The 26,072-nt window shown below is 42.5% G+C and overlaps 1 protein-coding gene across 2 annotated transcripts in view; it reads right to left on the bottom strand.

Annotated features, from left to right (window-relative positions):
- PAMR1 (peptidase domain containing associated with muscle regeneration 1) overlaps positions 1-26,072 on the bottom strand; it is a 104,207-nt gene that overhangs the window by 22,441 nt on the left and 55,694 nt on the right. For both annotated transcript variants that reach the window (XM_010358395.2, XM_010358394.2), the window contains exons 4-6: positions 19,279-19,393; positions 15,243-15,460; positions 12,628-12,735 (exon numbers count right to left, since the gene is read on the bottom strand). In XM_010358395.2, the coding sequence (XP_010356697.1) occupies positions 12,628-12,735; positions 15,243-15,460; positions 19,279-19,393 (441 nt within the window). The remainder of the gene's footprint in view (positions 1-12,627; positions 12,736-15,242; positions 15,461-19,278; positions 19,394-26,072) is intronic.

Genomic DNA, 26,072 nt, shown 5'->3' with positions numbered 1-26,072 from the left:
TTTTGTCTCCCTATGCCAACCCCAGGGTTGCCTGTAGGCAATGACTGATGGGTATGGAAGTTTACAAGCCCAAATAGTGTTTCTGGAGGTGTAATTTATACTCCACAGAGCCCATGAGATCAGGTTGAGTCTGGGAGTTCAGTTGAAAATGCTCTTGCTTGATTCCATCCCCATTCTTATCTTGCTTCCCCAACTCTGTTACTGGTTGATCCTGGGAGTGCTTCCTTTGATAAATCAGTTGGACCCAAGCACGTGACTCAAGGTCTGCTTGGGGGAGAAAACTAACCTGAGACAACTCTGCTGTTTTCTTAGCCCTGGACATCAAGATCCCTCATGCCTTCCCTCAGTCTCACTCCTGGAGGTGATGATACCACAAAAAGGCAGCTGTCTTAACCATGGGCATTAGGCCTTGTGTGCAGCACTCCTGGGCGGTGAAAAGATCTTGGCGAGTATGATTAGCCAAGCAAGTAGAGGCCAGGTCCTCATGAGAGGACCTCCAGCCTCCACAGATACACTCACCTCGGGCTCCAGGCCAGCCCCATACAAGCCAAGATGTTTTACCTGAAAGAATGAGGTAGTCTAAGACATTGGGCTTCCTTGACTAAATAGCGTAGACCTAAAATCTGCCATGAGATGATTCCCTCTGATGATTTGGTGCTGTCTGTGTAAAGCAAGTAACCTTTTTACAAGTCTAGGGCACAGAGGAGGCCCCAAGAATGACAGCGACTGCATTTTTCATGAGCCTCAATTACAGGTCTGAGAGACGGATTTTAGTGGATTCAAGGCAAGTAAAGTGACATCCTTTTTTCACCTGATTGTCATACTCAACATAAAAGTAGCTGAGATGACCAGGTCCATAAATTCTATAAGAAGTAGACAGGATGATGGTGATATCAGGACAAGGTGGAGTTATTTTCAGGAAAAGTGGTTCCTCAGTGCACACTCATGACACCATTTTCTATGTCCTCCAGTGAAATCAGTAATATTAAATATGTGAAAAGGAAGTCCATACTCTTCATTCCTAACCTGGGAACGGATGCCCCCTCCATATCCTCTGATAAACACAAAACTCAGGAGTAGATCCTAGCTGTGGTGAGACAACAGACCTCTTCATTAATTTATTGTTATCCACCAGTGTATGCCTGTCTATAATGAACAAATGAATCTAGAATTTTAATATGATACACCAGCCTTGCATGAATATATGTCTTTTCCTTTTGCTTAAGTCTCCAAGCCATAAATTCAAATTTGGAGCTGAGAGCTACAAAAAGCCCCTAGAAGCCAAATAGTTCAAGCACTGCTTTGCCTTTCAGAAGTCAAGCATGTCACACAGAATGACGAAGTGCTATTAACTATTGATTTGATTCATTTTCTTGGATCTTCACATATTTAATGAGTGCCTCCTCTGTGCCCAGCTGAATAAGCCAGTAGAAGATGTCTTTCTGTATGTTTCATTTAGAATTTGTTTATTTAAACCCTGAAATAGAAGTGATGCCAGTTCAAGCTGTTCTACTAAGGTGCTTTATACTTTTCAAGGCTCTCTCCAGATTCACTTAAACACTTACCAAAAAAAAAAAAAGAAAAGAAAAGATTTGGGGCTTTCCTTCCACTTATTCCCCAGGTCAGATTTTTACACAGCACAATCTTTTTCAATCAAAAAAGAGAGTTAATAGTTCAACTAGTACTTGAAGGGATGTCACTGCAGGAAATTCAGGTTTACTTCTTTGGGCCAACTCAACTCATTCTGACCAGAAAAGGAGAAAGAGAGAGAGTAAGAATGGGGAGAATAAATATATATAATTTTTTTCACTTGCACCAATTCTTCCTAAGTGACTAGTACCTTTCTTAATTTTGCTTCTATAATTACATCGGAGGATAAGTTGTGAACCAATGAATACAGTAAAGGTAATCATGGGTCCTTAGATGAATTTGAATGAGGTGCAGGGTCTCAGCAAATACTAACCAACCCCAGAAGTTGACTGTAGTCTGGATTGCAGCAAAGATTTCATCAGGTGCAATTAACTGAAGTGGTTTCATACCACTTAGCCTGCCATGCTGTCTGAAAAGAAATTTCTTAATCTACAGGTAGAGTGCTGAGATAAATGGAACCAAATTCTAATTTAAATGTTTCTGCTGAGAATAATCATTGGAGATTTGTTGGAATTGGAGCTCCCAGTTTTATCCTATTTGTGTTCCCCTTGTAGTACTAGATAGAACTGTTGATGCAGAGATCACCATTTAACCAGGGCACATTCGTGTAGTTAATGCAGTGTGGACAGTTGATCAGGGCACAATTACAAGAGATGAGATAATTAGAAGAGACCCAGAGACACTTCTTTATGATAGGAGCAGCCATTTTCCAACATGCTGCACGGCAAAGTTTGAACAAACCCTTCAGAAGATACCAAATCCTCTGGGAAGTATTGTGGGCTCTCTCCACAAATACTGTAGTCTCCACTCACTCCCATGACCCTACAAAGGACTAGGCTTGCTCTGACACACAGAGAAGAGCTTGTGCATGTGCACACGTGTGTGTACAGAATATCAATTCTTAGATCTAACATTGTTAAATCAGCATTTAAAAATTTAAAAATCTAACATTTTTAAATCAGCAATGCAGATGATTCATATTTTGAGTATCCTTCAGATAATGCAACCCTAAAATATATGTTATTCAGCATTAATCAAAGGCTTATCTAATAGTTTAGAGAAACAACCAGATGGTGATCTACCTGACTGTGGTACTTAATTTTATGTGTCAACTAGACTGGATCATGAAATGCCAGATATCTCGTTAAGCATTTTATCTGGATGTGTCTGTGAGGGTGTTTCTGGAAGAAATTGGTGTTTGAATTGGTAGAACGAGTAAAAATGATTGCTGTCTCCCAATGTGGGCAGGCATCATCCAATCTGCTGAGGGCCAGAATAGAATAAAAAGGTGCAGGAAGGGATAATCTGGGTTATCTCTCTGCCTGAATGCTTGAGTGGGGCAGCCATCTCTGCCCTCAGCACTCTTGGTTTTTAGACTTTCAGATGCTTACTGAAGTCTACACTATTGGATCTCCAGCCTTCAAATTACACCACTAGCTTTCCTGGTCTCCAGCTTGTAGACAGCACATTATAGCACTTCTCAGCCTCCATAATTGTGTGAGCCAATACTTTATGTGTGTGTGTGTGTGTGTGTGTGTGTGTGTGTGTGTGTGTATACACATGTATACAAATTATATTAGTCCTGTTTCTTTAGAGAACCATGACTAATACAAACCTGTAGACCTCTGTTAAGTTAGCTCCTCAAGGAAACACCTTCATGAGGTGTCTTAGGTTGGGTTCTCTCAGAAGTTGCCTGTGTGACAAGGCTTTGAGTGCAAGTAGTTCATTTAAGTGACAATCTTAGGAAGAACCAACAGTGGAATGAGGGAAATGAGATGGGGATTATTATAAATGAGAAAGGAGATAAGACTGCATTATCAAGGAGGTTACCACAGAGGATAACAGAGTTGGAATGATGTTTAGAAACTCTGGGAGATAGTGTGGAGCATGTCTCATCATTATCCTACTCACAGAGGAAAGGATATGAGTTATAACCTACCAATTGCCATTAATCATTTGTTGAAGGATGATGAGATGAACACTAAATCTTCATACCTCCCATTTGCCCACCAATAGGAGCCTGTGCACCCTGAGAGCCAGAGGAAGTCTCAGACAGGGCAGAAGGCACATGAAAGTGCAAGACAGTTGGGTTGGCATGCACAGAAATGGTGTGCATGATCAAGTCCAGCTACCTTTTTCTTTTCAGGAAAGGGAGAATAATCTACTTTTTAGAAAGATATAATATTTAAAAATTAACATTTCTATAATTTACAAAACTCCAGTGAACAACATTTCCTCAGCACCCATCCTTAGATAAGGGGAAGAAAGGAGTAGATGTTTAGAATAAAATCAGCAATGGTTGCATCTCCAGATGAATGTGTGTTCACTTTCTTTTAATCTCCATCCCATCTAATACTCTGTTTTTTATTGTTCTTGTTCAGCTTCTAAATTATTTTATTTTACTTTAATTATTTATACCCTGCTTGCTTTCAGAAAGAGTTTGCAGTGATTTACAAAACTATACATAAAAAAAATACTTCTTTTTTTGCAAATGTTATGTTAATGAAATATTTATGATTGCCAGATACCTCCTGAGCTAAAAACCAAGCCAGGCAGGGTGCTTATTTTGTTTCTTTAATATGAGCTGAGTTTTGGAGCTATAAGATTATCTGAGAGTTCCAGGAAAGGAAACAGATCCAGAGTCAGCAAAACTGATGACTGCCATCTAACTGGTAGTAACGGCCAGGGATGGAGAGATGTTTGTCTCAAATCTTAGCATACTCTTGCCATCCGCCCATTGTCACTTGTCACCAAAATCAAGGAAACAACTTGTGACAGAATTTTGGTTCTGTTTAGAAAAGGCATTAACTTTCTCATCAGGGCATTGTTCATCCTGGAAATCTACTTAACACGACTCTATTTAACTCTACTTAACTCTTAGAGACAGCCATCACATGGCCTCTCTTCTCTTCCTCACTTTTTCCTGTTCAGCTTATATTTGCGTTTTGTGACTCTGGACCAAACCAAATATTTTTTACTCCCGGGAAGGTCTTCACCAACCAGGAATAATGACACCAACTGGTGATGTAATCCCCAGTGAAAACTCTTTTTATCCCTTTCCAGCCAATGGAATTCCTCCCCCCGATGTTTTCCAGCCCTCTGGGGGTGTGAATGAGAAATTCTCATTCTCTCTCTATGTGAAATTATGCTTGGATTGCACACACTGTTATTTTTTCATCCGGCAGCAATTTAGAGGCTGAGGCTTACAATTAGCTATTTGATCTTAATCAGTATTGTCCTTGGGCATGGTACACTATGTCTTTCGGATACCACTTTTCCGGTGTTTGGATGGCCTATTTAATTAGACAGCTGAAACTGCCTGTGCCTAAGAGACAGGTCAACTTGGAAAATTTTTTGAAAAGTTCTGGTCATTTCATTTCTTCTTCAAAATCAACCTGCCACATTCCCATTTGATAGAATAGATGGGTAACCTTTGTAGGTGTTAGAAACTTCACTGTCCAAATACAATCTGCTTGGTAACATTAGTTTTCTTGGGGTTTCCCCAAATCTCAGAAGATTTCTGCTTCAGCTCCTTGGGGGTGGATAATAACTCTAAACTACTGGGGGAAATGTTCCCCAGTGGTATTCATAGCCAACTTCTCAAACTATAAGAAATGTCTGCTATGAAAATGGCCCAAACTAGGCAATTCTCTTCTGTTTAGCCTTGGGGATGAAGAGAATGACCTTGCAGAAGAGTCCTCGGCTGCTAAGCACATTTGAGTCCTAGCAGATCCCGCCCAGTTCATGGCATACTGGACACGTGTAATAACTTTCATCATCACCATCACTATTACCAAAAACCTTGCTAGAAGAAGCTGTAGCTAGAAACTGCATGGCATGTAACATTCTTCTAAGGACTAGGAAAGGGCTAAGATTGGAATTGTTTTATAGTTTTGTCAAAAGGAGGGGAAAATATATACTGGATAGCCCTGTCTTATTTCCCCAGTGCCTGGTACCTAGTAGACACTCAAAAATGTCTAGCTGGGTGAATTTGTAAAGTGTAAATGATCAAAGTATCTACTACATGGGAACATTGAGACAAATAAATGGACCACGTCACATAAAGCCTAGAGCCTGGCCTATATTAACGACAGACAGAATAATGACTATTACTTTAGTACATGGATATCAACAAGAGTACCTTGCATTTTGCAAAAGGGAAGCTTTCATTTTCTGACACAGGAAGAGGGACATGTAGTTAATGTCCCACAAGGGGAGGGACAGGTGGCAAATATCCCACAAGGCAGATGCCTTTATGGAAAAGTGGGGCTCTATAACCATTGCCAACAGGCTGGTGTCTGTCTTGGATCCCATAATGTCAGGGATGCTTGTTTCCAAGAGAAGTTAATTGTGCTGTGCTCTCGCTGTTTGTACCCTTCTCTTTCAACCCTCAGTAGGTACAGAGTCCATCCCAGTTCTAATGAAATAGCTCTTAACCCAGAACCCAAATACAATCTGCCTCCCACATTAAGTCCTATCTCAGTGACCTCATCTGCCAAAGAAAAAGCCAAAAGGGCCTTGACAAGAATCAGACAGGTGCAAGCAAAGCCTTAGCAAAGCAATGGTGGGTCTGGCCCTTTCAACACTGATGGGTGCTCTGTTCCCAACTCTTGGAGGTAGTCTTGATGCATTGTTTAGATGGCCTCACCTTGGTATTTGGCTCTAGTCTTGGTATTTGGCTAGAATGCTGTCCATGCTGAAATAATTCCTGAGTAGCAAAATACACCCCTTATGTCACAATCCCCAAGCCTCTTGCCCTGCATGAGACATAGCAATGTTTTGGTCAAGAAGCCACAAGGCTCATGGAGCCCAGGAGAGTTCATACTAAGATGTCACTCGGGCTAGGTAGACCCAAGATCATCTAACAAGGATTGATCTAAATGAAAAGAAAACTTTTCAGCAAAATTAAAAAAAAAAAACAACCACACATACACACCCCCCCCCACACACACACACACCTTGGTAACTATAAAAGGGCAGCTTCTACTATGTTCAGTGACAGCTTTTGTTTTTTGGATCTAAATCCGAACGGGATGGCATCCCTCTGAATACACCAAGGAGGACATTACAGATTCATTTCATATTAGGGAGGTGAATAGAGGAGAGACCCAGGTAATGTGTAAGAAGACAGTGGCCCGCTAGCTAATGGTTTTTCTGGGCTCCTAAAGTCTGCAAAGGCTCTGGGCTATCAAGAGCATATGGGTAATAGCCACGGATTCCTTGGGACTGTTCTCCATGGAATTAGCCCTATGCCCTTCATACCCTCTCAAGACAGATTGCTCCTTTGTTTTTCTCCCTGCCCCTTTAACAAAATACCAAAATGTTACTCTGAAGTCTTGTCTCCAAAATGACCAGCAGGGGACTGACACAGACCACACTAAATAAGTGACTAATAAAACCCCATGAGAAAAAGCGTGGCTGGCCAGATAATATGATGCTTTGAGCAACCTGCTCTGGAGTGTCCGAATCTGGTTTCTCCCCAACATTACTCTATTTGTCATTTCTAACAGCCCCCTCCCGAGGCTGTCCAGGGTACAAAGTCTCAGCATTCAACATGCCTAATGTGGGTGTCTTTTCCTGGGATCCAGTATTTCTTTACAACAATGACACTGGCAACACCTACTTGTCCTTTTAAAACCAGATCTTTCTTGCCTGTTTGTTGGTGCAGTGGTGGCAATATTTAGTGTTCAGCAATGGCTTCGGGAGGTTTGCAAAGGAAACTCAGAAAGTCTTAGAAGAGTTTTCTTAAATCCTGGGACTTTGAGAAAGTTATGTCATAATTGTCTAGATTGTAGAAACTAGTGTTGTTGCCCTAATCCCTTATCCAGGGAATCCCTTACTTTCTGCCATACTTTTAAATGGCTGTAATGTGGAATCAGAAACAGTGGGATGGCTCCTATTACTCAACTCAGTGCCTTATGTGGATCATCTCATCCCCTCCCTACAAACACCCTAAGAGGAATTTGGTATTATTTTTCTGGAGATTATAAATGGGGAAACTGAGGCTCATAGGAGCTAAATGACTCGCTCAAGACCACCTGACTAGTTAATTGAAGACTTAGTGTCAAACCAAGGTTTTTCTGGCCACAGATTCTAAGGTGATTCTTCACCTTGGGGTGTACCATCTCATGATGGACAAAGATGCACCTGTCTTCTGTGTATTAAGGATAAGAGAGGTCTTAGAACTGTGAAAAAGGAAGTAAATAATTCCATTTTTAAATGCCTCACCCTCAGAGATTTCAAAATACTTTGCAATAATTCCACCTAGACTGCAGTATATGTATCTGTCCCTGATGGGAGAGATGATAGTTTACCCACTAGAGGTCTCAGTACATTCTCACTGGTTCGGCTTCATGTTTTTGTGAACATCCCAAAGTTCCTAATTGTTTATTCTGATGAGAAGTGCGGGTCTCCCCTTTGAAGCTAAAGCATAAAGTGTGCCTCTCAGCCTGAGCTCTTTTCTTCCCAGGCCTTGGGACAGGCCAGTGGGAACTTTCTGAGACTCCAAAACCCAAATGAATCCAGATTCACCATTTTTCTTTAATTGGTGGAGGCCGATTTGTTTTGCTCCAAGGCGCGTCAGAGCCTGCAGTGTGAGCATTGTGCCCCAAGAGTTAGCCCGTTTCATCGTCCTTCATTAGGATGCAGGGGGAAGTCCCGGCCCGTCAACTGGGCCGGGGGAACAAAGGCAACATGGAAATTAGAGCAGGACGATGAATCCCTTGCTCTCCACTTTTTCAAAACAAGATTCTGACCATTTACTCGAGGACCCATTTTGTCGTTGTGTTCCATACAAAGAAACAGGAAACTTCAGAGGGAAGAAGGGGCCCCAGTTTCCTACACGGTGGCCCAGGGAGGCTGGAGGTTGCTGACGGTGTTGGCAGGAGGCTAGCTTGGCCTCAAGGCAGAGGAGGGGGCTGTTCCCCCTGTTATGCTTCCGAGGAGGTCACCCAGGCACCAGGGGAAGTTTTTCCTCCTTCGGAAGCAATCTAGGGCAGGTGAGGCCTGGGGTAGCAGACCTTGAAGACTGTCCCATCGGGGCTCTCACACCTTCTTGACCGCTGGTAGTAGGCCAAATCTAGCTGATTATTTTGCATTCTTTAACCTATCCCACAAAAGTCTGAAGGAGAAATTTCTCCCCAGACCAATGGAATTCCTTTGAAAATAAATTCATTTCCAGCTTGACAAGGATAGATCCTAGTTTCTGCAATGCAGGTCCCAAGTCTTATTTTGAGGACAGGTGTTGATAATGAATGGTTCCTCTTCTAAATTGCCAAAACCTTTTAGTGACCATAGTAGCTCTCAAAATCAAAATATGTGTACCCTTTGAATGAACAGTTCAGCATCTAAGAATTTATCTTACAAAAATATTTCTACGTATGAGCGAACAAATAAATGTAAGGATATTCCTTGCAGTGCTCTTCAAAATAGCAAAATACTAAAAGCAATATCAAGTCCATCTTAAGGACTTGGATGAATATATAATTATATTAGTACATTCAGCCATACAATGAATACTCAGCAATCATTTTTTCAAATCAGTATAACAACATGGACAGATCTCGAAAAAATATCTGTAACATGGGGACTGAAAATAAATTGAAAAATTGTATGAATACTTAATCCACTTGTGTTTAAAACAAGGTTTTTCAACCTTGGCACTACTGATCTTTGAGCCAGATAACTGTTGTGGGGCCTGTCCTGTGCGTTGTAGGATGTTTAGCAGCATCCCTGGCCTCTACCCACTAGATGCCAGCAGCACACCACCTCACTCCTACAATTATCACAACCAACACTGTTTCCAGACATTGCCAAATGTCCCCTGTGGGTAGAGATGGAGAGCAAAATCACCCCTCGTTGAGAACCACTGGTTTAAAATAATGACACATAGACCACTTAGGTTTGCATACCATAGGAAAAAAAGTCTAGAAGAATATCCCCCAAGTTTCTTACAATGCTTCCACTGGGAACCAGGATTGTGCAGGAAAAAACAATGTTCTCTTTTTATTCTATATACCTCTGTACTGTTTGATTTTTTTGACATATATTTCTGCAATTAAGTAAAAAATCTACTTCTATTCCATTCCACTCACAGACATATACATACATAAGGAAAATAAAGAGAATAGCTTCTATCAAGAGATTGCACATCGGAATTCTATTTGGAAAAGAGAAACAGATGAGCTCTACCTGGGAAGGGAAGTCCTTTAAGAGGACTCGCTAATGGGACATAATGGTAATCAGAGTTCATCAGTCAAGCATCTGGAGTCTCACCAAAACATACAGCAAGTGTCGTGTCTGAGAGATTGTGAACTAAATGGGAAACGTGAAATTATGGCCTCTGGTTTTGAACTTGATGGGGACCAGTGTCTTGCATTCTCTGCTTCAAATCACTCGTCCGCAAAACCGAGCATCTACCTTTCCACAAAGACTTGAAGAGATCATTAAAGCAGTACCTAAGAAATGGTTTCCCCTCGTCAGATGTGGCACTGCATAAATGAAAGAATTCTCATTAATATTGATTTTGGTCACTAATACTGATTTTAAAGCTATTTTTTTAAAAAAGAGCCTAGTCTAATTTGGGCACTTAAGAGTTTGGGGAATCCCAGATGCTTGGGTTTCTTCCTAATTTCAAAATAATTCCCGCCAGCATTTTTTTAATTTGTTGGTATCCTCATGAGGAAAACAAGAAAATAAATTTTTTCACTCTTTTTTGCTTTTCTAACTGATAGACTGCTCTGGAAAAATTGCTAACAAAGGTTGACTCAGAAATTATAACGTAAACTGCCATAGCCACTTTTTGTGACGTGTCCCCCAGTGAGTTAGTTGAAACTCGTGCCAAATTTCCTAGAAGGAAAAACGAACCTGCATCTTATAGAAAACAGACAAACAAAAAACATTTAGTCCCCCCATATCGGTGCCAGTAAATGACATATCAGATATCCATCGGTAACACCTTCACCTAGCTATAACTACATGGTACTAAGGGAATTATGGCTTTTGAACAATATTTTGAAAACCAGCAAGGGAGAATTTTCCTGCCCATCTATGCTGATGTTTTAAAGTAATTTGAGACAGTTTGTGATTAAATTATGAATCAGCTCATGGTGATATATTTTACATTCTTTTTTCATTATGTTTCTTTTTTCTTGATGGAATAACAATGCTGAGAAATCTGTTTTGACTCACAAGCTACCCATGAATATTTTAATCATAAGTTTTGGACCAATTTATTTTTCTTTCCTAATTTGACTCAGCTTCTTAAAGGCATTTTGGCTTTATTTGGTGATATTTTACTTCTTTCCAATTCTACTTTTCTTTATCAAAGGATTGTGTAGTTCGTTCGTCAAGAAATTAAGCCTTTCCTCTTTTTGTTTCCTCCTCTGAATCCAAAGAGTGAAGCTCAGGATTTGCCATTGTCAAGAAACTAGAATCACTCTACATACAAATTCTTGAAGCCAAGAGAATGCAACATTTCCCTGCTCTGCCTTGCATGCAACATGGCAGGCTCAAATGAGGCAAGAACCATGAAGCAGAACATCATTTTCTACGTCTCTAGCATAGTCACACTCAAGTCAGCTGTGCCAAACCAGGGCAAGGATGCTTTTAGTAGAAATCAGTGGTACACACAGGGACCCACTATTGAAACCATGGTTTCCATCTGCATTGTTTGTAAGAAAACATTAGTGAAAATTAATTCAAAACATACACAAACTTTAGAGAATACTGCCAGACCAGGCTGCTAGATGACCAACAGAGCACCTGTGCATGCTAGTTAGAAGCGACTGTAGTAGACACTGTTGGTGCTCTGCTCTCGGGTCTATTTTCAGTGTTTCTGTGGGCCCTTTTCCCCTCCCCATCCTATGGTATTTTACTTCCAATGGACTGTATCTGTGACTCTCTTTCAGGGAGCTGCTCAGGAGCTACTGGAACCACTTTGCCCACATGCATAGAAAGCCAAGTGTGCCCACGGTTTATGTCCTCCAGTCCCCCAGGGCAGCCTGTACCCAATGACTGATTGCTGTGGGGATATGAAAGCCCAGATCCCTTGCCTTAAAGCTAGAACATTACTCTAAAGAGTAATGTACATTCCAGATCTCATGACAGGTTAACACTGAGGTTGGTATTTTGCCTGAAATCGCACCCCTACTTGTCCTCCTTCCCTTCCCAGGCCAGCTTCCCACTCCTCTATCAGCTTCTCCAGGGAGCCTGTCCTTAACACTTCCCTTGTGTACACATTCTCAACTCACAATCTGCTTTGGGGAAACCTACCTAGGACACTTTCTGTCCTCCTTTGCTCTCCCCCAAATTCTTGTCCTTATGCACATCTCATTCCATGCTGACGGCTTCCATCTGTGACACCTGTTTTCAGTCTGGTAACCAAGACCTTATATATGACATGTGTTAAAACATGACCATATAGTTTGTCATCCAATTCACGACACTTTGCCCCTGAAAGAGTATGCTACCAATAATTTTGCTCAGCAAAATGTATAGACTGAGATTATCCCTGAGAAACTGGAGCTGATGGTCACCCTAAATATCTACCCCCTCATTGCAAGGCTTCAAGATGTGCAATAACTCACACTGGAGTCTGTGAATGGTGCCTGGAGTATAAATCTAAAATACAGATCTTAGAATGGACAGGGATACAGACTGAGCCACAGGGAAGTTTGTTGACCTTTTTTCAGTGTTTTTGAGCTCTGAATATTACTGGAGGCCATTGTATCTTTCTCAGAGATATTTGCAGCAAGTGAGGGTTGGAAATGCCAATGGACAAACCTAAGAAGTTGCAGACAACCTGACTCAGAAGCAGCTCTGCCCTTCTGAGAACCACTCACTGGGAGTGTCCACACTGTGTGCCATCTTGGACAGACCAGCCTAGACATCAAGAAAGAGTAGGCCCTGCAAGCTCTTAAAATCCTTCCATACCAGCCCCATCTGACGCCTTAACTCCCACTTAGGAAGCATACTCACGATTTTCACAGTGCTGCCCAGTATAGCCTGCCAAGCAGGCACACTTGTAAGATCCAGCCTTGTCAAGGACGCACGTGCCGTCATGGAAACAAGGGGATGAGGAGCATGCTGTAAGAGAAAAGGCATTCCTCAGTGCCACTGTGCATTGAGTTGATGTCTTCCGGCCCAGAGTCTTGACCAAAGTCTTTTACTTGCTTATTAAAGTCTTCTTGCAATGTTTTTTATTCCCTTTACTGAATTCATGTTATCATTATTTGAAAATGCCTAAAATAGATACTCATTAAATATCAAATGTTGGTGATATTATTTGATGTTTTTGAGGGCCCCAGAAGTATGCTTAATACTCCTATATTCTGAAGACCACAAGGCAATGCAAACAACAACATTAAACTGATGAAAGCAGAGCCATGCTTGTATCTCTCTCATAGGGATTTCAGTGGACGGAGATATCTCTGGGTAGCTGAAGACCATCTTTTTTCAAATAAAAGCTCAGCATCCTGGGTACTGGGGCAATACAACTGGAAGACAATCTTTATGACACTGTTGAAGGTGTATTCAATAATTTCCAAACTTATATTCTGTAATCATTAGTCCCTTGAGATGTTGATGTGTTTTACTGAGGGTTCTAAGCTCAAATATGTTAGGGAAATGTTGCTTACTTTCAATGCTAACTAGCCAGATTCTTTACTGCAGAACTTCTCAGTTCAATGCCCTAGTATACATTGTGCGTTTCCTAATACACATTGTGAATTTCAAGCTCATTTGACCTCAAAGCATGCATTTTACAAGGCATCCTGGGGACTATTTTTCTACAGAAAATATTTTGAGAAACACTCATCTGTGTGTTATCCATCAAACCTACATTCATTTATCCCAATGTAGAAGTATATTCCTTGGCTCAGTTCAACAAATCTATCTTGAGTACTTGCTCTGTGGAAGGCATGGGAGAAATACAAAGATGAACAGGACATCCTATTTACCAGATTAAAGCTACTTGAAGAAAAGTATAAAACAACTATGACTTGAAGTATATAGTTAGTGTATTATGAAGAAAGAAGAGGCAATGCTACAAGACATTCAAAAGAGGGCAAAGTCATAGCTTGTTGGAGCAAGAGAAAAGATTTAGGAGAGGAGAAAGAATGTAGTAGGGACTGTGAAGGATGGATTTTGATATGTAGGTTGCAGACAGGTGACTTTAGCCAGAGGAAATATCTTGAGGGCAAGTGAACAAACAGGGATGTTTGAAAAATGGGAAGTGGTATTATTTGACAGCATTGATAAAACGCAGGCCAGTATTGCCAAAGTTCTCCAAGGGAGGTTGAGGAGGTCATTTCAGAGGAGGGAGACATTCTCCTGACCGTCCCTCAGTCCCAGAGTCACAGACCGGCCAGTCACTGCTGCCCCTACCTGGTTTGCTGACTGTCCTAAGCCCCCACAGATGCATCTCACTTGGGACCTTGCTCAGCCTATACCTGCAGGGTGTCACCAAGAGATGAGGATTCAGCCACAGGCTGATCACACCACAGCAGCAAGGCCTCAGAACTCCCAGGCCCTGCACAGCTCCACAGGGGGCAGGCACAGAGACTGGAAAGAGCACCCGCCGAGGCTTCCTGTAGGCAGCATACTAAAAGAGGGGTAGACAGGGGAGCAGGGTCTCCTGGCCTTGCTGAACAGACAGGACTGAAGAAACACTGATTATTTAGCCACCCACCTTCTTTCCTGAGACTTTCATGTCATACCCTATGAATAAGGAAACCTTAATGATCAGAATACCATTACAAGCTCTTTTTTAATTCAGTTTTTTTTTAATCAAACTTCAAGCGTGTGTTTATTTTGTAAAACCTGATGCAATCTGATCTCAGAATGATGAGAGTGGGATGATTGCTTAGGATTGAGCATTTTGTTCAGTTTGGTCAAATCCTACTTCCTAATATGATCACAGCAAGAGTTACAGTCAGGCTTAGAGTTACTCATCAAGTCAATGACATTTACCATTATAGTCTTTTAATACCTATTTTATAGATGGCAAGCAGAGGGTAAGGGTATGCCTAGGGTTGGGCAGCTGTTGAGTTCTTACTATGTACCAGACTATGTTAAGCTCTCCATTTGTTCTGTCTCTCAAAGCCTCCTTAATGGAGAAGGATCTACTATTACTCCCTTATCACTATCATAATTCCCAATGTTCACTATCATTAGGAAACAGAGGCCCAGAGGGGCAGAAGAACTTACCCAAGGTCACATAGCTTGATCTGTCAGAGATCTAAAGCCAATGCTCTCAACCATGAGAGGTCCCCTTGTGTGAGCTCTAGAGCCGAACAGCTTGGATACAAATCCCTGGTTCTGCCCCTATATCTGTGTGACCTCGGACAAGTCATTCAGCCTCTCTGTGCTTTAGCCACTGTATTTGTATAAGGGAGATAATTCCTACTTGTGGTTCTGGGTAAACTTTTCTGAAATATACCTTGCTATTTCTTTTTTCTCAGTGTGTAGGCTGTTTCTGAGAACACAGTCTGCTAGGTTTGAATAAGTCTGAGACAAAGAAAGGAAGGGACATAGAAAGGAGGTATGTGTCTGGAGCAAGCCACAAAGTGCACATTTGTCTCATTGGCCTTTACCTGTGATCTCCTCAAAAATGGCATGGAAGCCATCGAAATTCTTGGAGCCATCGGAATGGAAGAGGACGTGGAGTGAGGATCCCGTGCTCTGGATAGGAGCCGGCCGCTCGTTGCCACAGACACGTTTGATGATCTGGCCGTCACGGTTGTCTCCATCACGAACCTCAACATAGTCATACTGGCACATGTAGTCAAACTCCAGGCTCAACATGACAAACCTGTGGGTGGGCAGGGTGACAGAGGGAAGCAGATGGATCCTGGAAGTCCTGAGACCACTGGGCACATTCAAGGCCAGATGAGGAACAGACCTGAGGAAAAGATGGTGTCATTGGCCTGATCTGACAGGAAAATGGTGCTCGGAGGTTGGCGAATTTCTCTTAGTGGAGAAGTATGTATTTGTGCACTGTTTGTATGTATATGCACATGCAAGTGCTTGCCCAGATAGAGCAAGGTGCCATAATCCATGCAGAGAGTCTTTGCATGTGTTCGTCACTTTTCCAGGGCCCTTTTTCCTCCCAGTCTGCGTGGCTGGTTCCTTCCTATCCTCAGGCCTAAGCTTAAATATTCTCTCCTCAAAGAGGCTTCCCTGACCACTCTTTCCAAAGAAGATCCCTTCTTTTTCTCATAATGTAGACATACATTTTAACTTCTTATATTTACCTCCTTGGCTTTTTGTGTGTGGATGTGTGCCCTGTCTTCTCCACTAGCCTGCAAGTTACTTGAAGGCAGGGAGGAACACCTGCCTCGTTCCACGGTTTTCACAGTGTCCAGCACAGTGCCTGGCCTATGGAGATGCTACAGATATTGCCAAATATATGACTGAATGGTTACTTTATTGTAATTTTATAGTTGGAGAATGAAAAAAAGCTCATATTGTTTTGCAAGACTAAATAAAGGGGAAAACAACAACAACAGCAACAACAACAAAAAACCTCTGCACACTCTTCTGTTTGATGGAAGAATCAGAAGGTAATTATCGTCTAGGCGACGATAATTCTCACCCAAAGAGTAGACAAAGTAGCACCAAGTCAGAATTTCAGGGGTTAAGGAAACCTGATACATCCATGCTTATCCAAAAGGGGTCTTGGGTTTGAAAGCATTGAGATACACCAGATTGGAAACACAGAAGATGACATTAAGCCCCCGAGTCCAAAAGACAAGAAAAGCAGCAGCCACATCCCAGGGCAAGACAGGCAAAAGCATTTTTCCAGGATTTCCAAGGGAATACCTGAGTATCAAGTTCACAAAATGTGTATGTGGATCTTCTTCTCCACACTCTGGAGAAAAAATAGAAATAGAAAGGCTCATAACTGCTGCCTAAAATGTTGGGAGTAGGGATATTTCTGCCAACTACAGTAAAAACCCAACACACCAGCATTAGGGAACACTGGAATATAGTGACAAAGAGTATATTGATTTTAAGTGTTCTAAAAGGTACTAATAACAAAGAAATCCAATAACCGAGTTTCATCAGTGTTTACTTCACAAAGGGTTGATCACAGTGCTTTTGCGGTGTAGGTCCTATGAATTGCATTTTGTACAGCCTGCTCTAACATCTAAGAGGACACCTGATTTCTTATCCAGATGCCACCACGCACTCACTGTGTGTGTTAAGGAATCAGCTTCTTCTCTTGGCCTTGATATCTTTGTCTGCAGAGTAAGGGAGAGGCTACTACCTGACAGAGTAACCACAGTTTTTCCTGAAGCTGAAGAGACATTGCAACTATATTTGCATTCATCCATTCATTTGTCCTTTTGTTCACTTACTGAACACATATTTCTGGAGGCCAGCTCTGTCCCAGACACTGTCCTAGGTGCTGTCAGCATTGTAGTGTCCCAACTACCAACTAGACATGTGCCAGCCCTCACAGAGATTAATTCTGGGTTAGAAGATAGATAATAAGCAAGGAGACTAAAAAACAAGGTAATTTTAGAGTGCTGAGTGCTACGAATCAAATTAACCAGGTAAGCGCATGAAAAGTGACTAAGGTCTTAAGTTTCTGACGCAATGTGGTCAAAGAAGCCCCCTCTGAGGATGTGCTAGCTGGGCAGAGGTTTAAATGATGCAGTAGAGCCAGCCATGTGAAAGTCATGGGGGCAGAGTGGTCCAGGCAGGGGAATCTGTAAGTGCAAAGGCCCTGGGGCAATGATGAGGTTAGCATGTTCGAGGAACTGGAAGAAAGCCAGGGATGCTGCAAGGTGGGTGAATGAAGAGGAGAGTGATAGGATCTGAGGCCAGTGAGGGGAGCCTGCAACCGATCTTGTGTGGTAAGGAAACTAGCTTTTATTCCAAGTCTATAGGAAGCCACTGAAAGGTTTCAACAAGGGGATAATGCAGATTTTAAAGGCTCCCTGCAGGCACTCTGCAGAGAGGAGATGGCAGAGCTGGCAGGAGTAGAAGCCAGGAAGCCAGTTAGGAGGGCATGACAGAATCCCAGTGGGAGATGGGCGTGGCTTGAAGCAGAATGGTGACAGTGGTGACAGAGAGCTATGGATGGACTATTTTTCAAGTAAGAAAATAGATTTTGTGGTGGTCTGGTGGTAGGTGAAGGAAAAGGGGTATCAGGGACACCTTCTGGGCTTTGGGGCTGAACATTGTGTCTATACTTCCAAGTGTTTCCATCATTATTACCATCCCTGGCCAGGTGATCCAGACTTAACTTGAGGAAAAGAAATCCACACATTTCCATGCCTCCCTAAGGCCCTTTCCTGGGCAGCTAATATGCTTCTCAATCCTCCACAGTTTTGCTATTTTAGAATTTCCTTTTGCATCTTGGATTTTGGAGACGCTCCTGAGAGGCCCAGAGGGGACCATTTTTCTTGGTCCCTAAGCTGCTGAAATATTAACATGCAGCATTTAACACCTACTTTTGTCATCCCTGCAGACTCAGCCTTGAGCCCACTGGGCAGAACAGTGTGGTTCATCACTTGTTCCTTGAGCCAGCCTTCCTCTAGGAATTAATGAGACTCATTCCCAACCCCAGGTCCTCAGGGAGTAGAAACACAATCTGTCAAGCGCTAGTTTTGAAGAGGAAGATTGAGAAGGAGACCTGTTTTGCTGGATTTTTCTAATTCAGGGTACCATGTTGCCCCTCCTGGAGGACAGAGAGACATTCAAGAAGCCAGGTAGCATGTGGTAACCTCTGTGTCCGTTTATCCACCCAGAAAATACTTAGTGAAAGCCTGTGCCCTAGCGGATCAGGGATTTTAAATCCACTCACTGTCACCACAGGGTTAAAATGAGAAGAGCTAAGTGAACAATGACCCTAGCCATTCTAGGGGTGAGTGAGGAAAAGGGGAGGTGTTTTTCAGGAGAGAGGATACACTGGAATCAGAGAGCAGTTCTTTCGGCATTTATTCATGCAACAAGTATTTATCATGCAACTATAGTGTGCCATGAACTGTTCCAGCACAATGATGCAGTCATGAACAGCTCTCACCAAACAGGTCCCTTGTGTAGCATTTATCAATAGTTACAGTAAAACAGGGTCTATACTTTGGACTATGGCATAAACAACATTTGTGAGGGCCCTAAAGCTCCATAAAAAGAAATGACTCGTCTTCCACACAGGTGAGAGAATTAGTTTATTTGTTGTGGGATGTTTGCTTTTTTTCTGAAAGCTCCAATTAAAGGAGCTGTGACAAGCATCAGCCCCAATCTAAAGTATAATTCTTTGAAAGTTAGGCCTGTGCCTTTTATTTCTTTACATCCCTCCCATAGGAACCAGCTCAGTCCTGAGTAAGTAGGAAACACTGTTGAAGATTTGTGGATGGGTAGATTGCTCTCAGTGTTTTGCTTTGTTGGTGTTATCCTTGGGTCAAAATCATCTGAGCCCTACACTTCTAAGGCAATGATGACAAGCATTTAGTTGGCTGTAGTTTCAGCCAGGCCTTATCCCAGAGAATCACAGAATGGTAAAGAGAAAGGCTCCAATATATATAAAGGCTCCAGAGGATTCCAGTGACCAAGAGCCTTCTATCTCATTGCTGTGTCCTTAAAACCTCAGACTCCTTAGTTCTGGCCCCAGCTCCTTACCTTAGTTGGATGATAAACCCAGGTTTAGCATGAATGGTCCATTCGCAGTGAGAATTTAGGGGATAGCTTTCCAACAAAATCTGACCCTTTGGGGCTCGCAGAACCTGGCCACATCCTAAGAAAAGAAGAAAAGATTGGGACATAAAAATGGAGGGCAATAGGAAAGAGACTGGAGAAGGTCTCAAAGAGACTTTGAGCTCATGTCACACCCCTGAGGACAGGATGTATAAGGAAAAGGAAGAAGGAAATTAATATTTCTCAAGCAGCTGGCAACGTGCCAGGCAATTTACATACATTAATTCATTTAATCCACCCAACAGCTTGGGAAGGGAAGTGCTGTCCTCACAATTTTCCAGCTGGGAAAACAGATAGATCAGAGAGTTAAATAAATAACTTGTCTAGCCACTAAGTGACAGAGCAAAGACTCAAACCTAGCTGTGTTTGAATGTAAAGTTTAAGCCACCCTATCATCCTTCCTCTCCAGGCCTGGCAAATGCCAGCCTGCTGCCCCTACCTTAAAAGGCTCAGAAAGTAGACCCACTCCCCAGCTCTACTCTCTTCCCTCCACCATCCAGGGAGGAAATCAAGGCACTAATTTATTCTATGAGCAGTCATGTAATAAATGCCTCTTTAAAGCATGACAGTGGAAAGGAGAGATGATTTCCAACCAGTTGGACTGGATTGATTATTTTCTCATTTTTTTCTTGCTCCCAACTCCTTTTGTTCAAATAAACTCCTATCAAGATCACCAATAAAACTAAATATATCAAAAAGGGGCTCCTGGTTAAAACAGAAGGAGGGGCCCAAAACCCTCCACCCCGAACCTTACCTAGTCTGCTGGGTTACCTCCAAGGAATCCCTAAGATTTAAAAACCACTGTACTGAACAGTCTTTAAATTAGATCATGTTTTCTAGTGTTAAGATAAGCACAAGTATAGCAGATGCACTTGTGTAACCAAAAGTTTGGGGAAAATGTCTTGAAGTGGTTCTATGGAAAAGTTATTTGGACAATGAAATAAATGATATTCTCTACCTGGGGGTGGCACACTATGATCCTTGGGCCAAATATAGCCGACTGCCTGCTTTTGTAAGTAAAGTTTTATTGAAACACAGTGACACCCATTCATTTATGTATTCCCTATGGCTGTTTTTAGACTATCATGACAGAGTTAAGTAATTATAGTAAGAGACAGTAGGCCCCATAAAATGAAAACACTTACTATCCAGCTCTTTACTTAAAAAGTGTACCTTTCCTATTTCTATACAGAAATCCGGATTGCCTTCTTAAACTCTGGATACATAGTTATATTCAATAACTCCCCAAAAGTATAAGATTTCATAACTGAAAATAAAAATATTATCAGTGGATACTGCACCATAGCAAGGTGACAGTAGTAACATTTCTAGTGTTAGGAAAAGAGCCCAAATTCCACTTTTGACAAAGCTATGAGGTCTGAGGCTTCTTACTTTTGTGAAAACTACTGCTAGGTCATACAATCTATCTCTTCACTAAGATCTTTATTGCTGCTGCCCTGTGCCAATGATGAGAAGCATCATCCACTAGTTTCCACTTGGGGCTCCTGTCTGGTCCCAGCCTCCATCATCTCTCTTTGTAATCTCATCTCCTCCTCGATCTCCTGGTGATACGGTCTGGCTGTGCCCCTACCCAAATCTCATCTTTATAGTTCCCATAATCCCCACATGTCATAGGAGGGACTTGGTGGGAGGTAACTGAATCATGTGAGTGGTTACTCTCATGCTGTTCTCATGACAGTGAGTGAGTTTTCACGAGATTTGATGGTTTTATAAGAGGTTTTCCATCTTCACTTGGCACTTCTCTCTCCTGCTACCATGTGAAGAAGGACGTGTTTGCTTCCCCTTCTGCTGTGATTGTAAGTTTCCTGAGACCTCCCCAGCCACACAGAACTATGAGTCAATTAAACCTCTTTCCTTTATAAATTACCCAGTCTCAGGTATTTCTACATAGCAGCGTGAAAACAAACTAATACGCCTGCCATTCACCCTTGTCCCCTAACCTTCTATTGTCTACCCAGCATCCAAAGCCACCTTTTAAATAAATGAATCAGATTACATTATCCTCTTGATTCAAAGAGGTTCTCCTTCCAAAGGTTCTCCACTGTGTAAACACCTTCCTATGACATTTGTAGCCCTGCCTTGTTGGCTGCCTAAACCAACCCTCCTCCCAATCTCACATACCACTCATCTGCTTGTCCACACTGCCCCAGACACAGCCTGCTTTCTGTGCCCCACTCCCGCCTTGTACTTGCTGTTTCCTATACCTAAAAGGCCCCTCTTCGTCTGCATCTCTTTCCTGTAAGAATTAAGCTTATATGATTGCACCACTGCACTCTAGCCTGGGTGACACAGCAAGACTTCACCTAAAAAGATATAATAATAAAAATAATAAGCTCAACTGCCACTTCTTCAAAAGGCCTTCCTTGCCATCCAGCTAAAATAGGCCCTCTTAATTCTATGGTCAATATCATTACTATGTTTTGTTTTCTTCATAATACACATGCTTATTTGAAATTATCCCGCTTACTTGCTTACTCCCTTTGATAGAGCTGGGATCTTTTCTAGCTTGTACACCTAGAACGGCACCTGCCATATAACAGGTGCTCAATGCATATTTGTTGAGTAAATGGATGATGATATTATTATAGGCCAGGCACTAAAGCTTTGCATTTTCTCATTTAATCTTCATAAAAAACCAAAGAGAACAACATTCATCTCCCCGTTTTTCAGATGTGGAACACTAAAGATGGAGAAGTTAAGTGATTTCCCTAAACTCAGATCCCAGGAAGTTAGAAGACTGTAAATCGTTGTCCTAATGGTAAAGCAGTGGTTAAGAATAGAGACTGCAGAATCTGACTGGCCTTAGTTTGAAACTCAGCTTTATTTTCCCTAGCTGTGCAGCCTTGGGCAAGTTACTTCCTCTGTCAGAACCTCAGTCAACTTGAATCAAATGTGAATAAAAGTGGCAGCTACTGTATATGGTTTTGTAAGGCTTAAATCAAATTGTGCATGGCAAACTCTTAGCAGGAAAATTAGTAAATGTTAGCCGTTTGTATTGAGTGGCAGAGCAGAGATTTGACCTTGGATCTGTCTAGTATCAACGCTGAGTCTTTGCTGGTATGTTAAACTATCTTTGGGGCATTCTGACCCAGTCCTCTCCCACTCCATTTTGAAACGGCAGAATTTTTCCACCCCTAAGAGAGATACATGGAATCTTTGCCCGCTCCCTTTTTATAATGCACGTTCCTTCTTCCTGCACACCTCACACTCCTCATCGCCCCCATCTACCCATCTGCTGCTGGGCTACGAAAGTGATATGTGGGGTGTGAGAGACAACAAAACAAGCCTTCCTGCACAGCCCCCGCCCTCAGGGACGGGCAGCTTCCCAGCCTGCAAGGTGTTAAATCCCAGCTCCCTCAGCAAACCTCCTGCTGGGGATCCCAAATTAGAACCAGCAGCAAATGCTGCCAGCCTGCTCCCAGTTTCTTTTCTCCATATGGAAGCTGGAAGCAGACAGCTGTGCCTCAGGCCCCTCCCCAAATCCAAGGGAAGGCAGTGCTCATCTCCATTTAGGCTTCCTTGGCACATCCATTTGGGCTTTGGCCAGCTCCAGGGTCTCTTGCAGTCTCTAGAGGGCTCAGTTCCCATCCTCAACCAGGTGCCCGATCCCTGGCCGTGTAAAATGCTGGACCACCTGTTCCTGTAGGCTCAGGGGCTGTCCTTCAGAAGTAGCCAGGATTCTAAACACATGCAACATCTCCATTCTTCTTAATGAGGTTCCTTTTCACTCTGAAGGGGAGGGCAGAGTTGGCCCCAAGATGGGGAACAACTTCCAAACAACCAGAGACAAAGGGGCCACTTCTTGGAAATGTGCTTGGAAGAAGGAATATTAGGGAAACAGCAAGAGGAGGAGGGAGCTGCACTCCCTCCCCACATCAAGGAACGCCTTAAATTCCCTCTCCACTCTTGCCTCTACTTGGAGAGCTGGCGAGCCTGGGTGCAGGGGCAGCCTGACTACACCTCTCTGTCCAGGGCAGAACAGTGAACACAGCTGAGTGTCCCTGCCAAGGAAGTATCACTGGCCAACCTAGCAGGTGGTCCTGAGTCTGAAAGACCAGAGCAAGCAAAGAGCCTGGAAGATGTGCTCAGATTCCTTAACAATGTCTTACTGCAGGAGAAGAGGGGTATAGGTGTGTGCGTGTGTTTGTGTGTGTGTAGTGATATTTGTCAGTGAAGCTGAACTGTGCCCTGAGCTCTCAAATCCTGGCATCATCGCCAATCTTCCCCCATGACTATATTCCCAAACAGAAGGGGCAGTTGGAGAGACCCTGCTTCTACAGAACTGAAAGGAAATCTTTATTAATTTCTAGACCAGTAAGACAGCTGGAAAAGGCTCTCAACAAAAATGAACACCCTTAGCCTCATTCAAAAGTCTTCTTATCTTCAGCATTTGGTGCAGGGAAGGGGATTGCGGGAGAGACACACACACTTCTAAGAAGTGGTTGAGTTTTGTTTTTCTTTACTGTTTCCTCCTAGAAAGAAAAGGAGGACTTAAAGAAAATTCAGAGAGAGGCATTTGCATTTCTTTTCTCCTTCAAAGATGACAGTCTGTGATGCCAGCCAGGGTCCAAATCTTAGTTCGACCACTTACTAGTTGTGTGACTAAAAAAGGCCACTGTATTTTCTGAGCCAAGGTCTCTTATTTGGAAATGAGAATATTTGTACCTACAACAATGTGTTTTTCTCACTCGTCTTGGGGATTAAATGAGATATTGTATGTAAAGCACTTAGCACAGCACCTGGTACATAAAAATGCTCAATAAGTGGCAACAAATACTGTTATTTTTCTCGAGTCTTGTCTGGATCTGAGGCACTGACTGTTTTGGTCCAGGAATCACAGGGGACAGCTCAGGTTCTAACCCACTGCTCCAGGGTTCATGAGAGCCTCATCTCATCACTGACTAGAATCCTAAACTCATCAGGCTTAGCATCCCAGACAGTGATAGCAGAGCCAAGGCTTGGATGATGAAGACCCCAAGGGCCTCCCACATCAAGAGATGGTTTCGTGGAGAGGATAAAAGAAGGGGCTCTGGGGCTGGCTTCTGAATTTGCATCTTGGCTTTGCCACTTACAAGCTGTATGACAGCAGAAAAGTTATTTATCCCTCTGTGCCTGAGTGTCCTCGTCTGTCACATTGCTGTGACAAGGGTTGCAATGGGGATTAAATGAGTCAGTACAGGAAGGTACTCCGAACAATGTCTGGTTCATAGTAAGTACTAAGTGTTGGCTTTTTTCAGGGGCTCAGGTGTTCATCAGGAACAATGACAGGTCCTCAGCTCAGCCTGCGAGTTGACCTGTAACCCCAATCCACCTGACTCCATGACGACTGTTTACTGAGTTGTCTGCCTCCCCCATGACACAGTTCCACGAGAGCAGGGATATCATCTGTCCTGTTTACACCTATATGTCCATCAAGTCAGTGCTCAATTACCATAGCTACTAACTGAATGAATGGTTAGACCAAAAAACCAATTCAAAATTATTCCTGTCCAAACAAACCATTTTTAAAGCCCCTCCCCACCACCCTGTGTCAAATGGTCTGTCCATTCAGTTGAGAAAATGATTGTCCAGAAAGAATAGCATCTACCACTTTGCTGCAGAAAGTCTTTCTTCCCCCAAAGTTGCCAGGGTTATCATAAAACACTCACATGGAAATAGCTCTGCTAATGGAACTCAATGGACAGAGTCTGGCTAGGGTAGCACAAAGAGTTAAGATTGCTAAATACTTTCAGTCTCTTTTCCCTTGCTTCAGTTTGGTTGATTTCTATTGATATGTCTTTAAGTTCCCTGATCCTTTCTTCTATTTTGACCAATAGGCTGTTAATCGCCTCCAATAAATTTTTGTTTTATTTCACATAATGCATTTTTCAGTTCCAGGACTTCCAGTTGGTTTCTTTTTTATTGTATTGTTCAGTGCTAGGGTTTCCATTTTGTTCTTTTAAATACTTTCCAAATCTCTCCTGAATTTCTTTTTCTTTTCTTTTTTTTTTTGTTATTTTACTTTAAATTTCAGGATGCATGTGCAGAATGTGCAGGTTTGTTACATAGGAATACGTGTGCCATGGTGGTTTGCTGCACCTATCTACCCATCATCTAGGTTTTAAGCCCTGCATGCATTAGATATTTGTCCTGATGTTCTCCCTCCCCTCACTCCCCACCCTCAGACAGGCCCTGGTATGTGTTGTTTCCCTCCCCGTGGACATGTGTTCTCATCGTTGAGCTCCCACTTATTGTGACAACATGTGGTGTTTGGTTTTCTGTTCCTGTGTTAGTTTGCTAAGGATGATGCCTTCCAGCTTCATCCAGGTCCCTGCAAAGGACACGATCTCATTCCTTTTTATGGCTACATAGTATTCCATGATGTATTATGTATCTCATTTTCTTTATCGAATCTATCACTGATGGGCATTTGGGTTGGTTTCATATCTTTGCTATTGTACATAGTGCTGCAATAAACATACGTGTGCATATGTCTCTATAGTAGAAAGATTCATATTCCTTTAGGTATATACCCAATAAAGGAACTGCTGGGTCAAATGGTATTTCTGGTTCTAGATCCTTGAGGAATCACCACACTGTCTTCCACAATGGCTGAACTAATTGACATTCCCACCAACAGTTCAAAAGCTTTCCTATTTCTCCACAGCCTCACCAACATCTATCGTTTCTTGACTTTTTAACAACCGCCATTCTGACTG

Source organism: Rhinopithecus roxellana, chromosome 15 (assembly GCF_007565055.1).
Source record: "Rhinopithecus roxellana isolate Shanxi Qingling chromosome 15, ASM756505v1, whole genome shotgun sequence".
Lineage (NCBI taxonomy): Eukaryota > Metazoa > Chordata > Mammalia > Primates > Cercopithecidae > Rhinopithecus > Rhinopithecus roxellana.
Note: the sequence above shows the minus strand (reverse complement) of the source record. Positions and strands in the feature narration are given on the sequence as shown.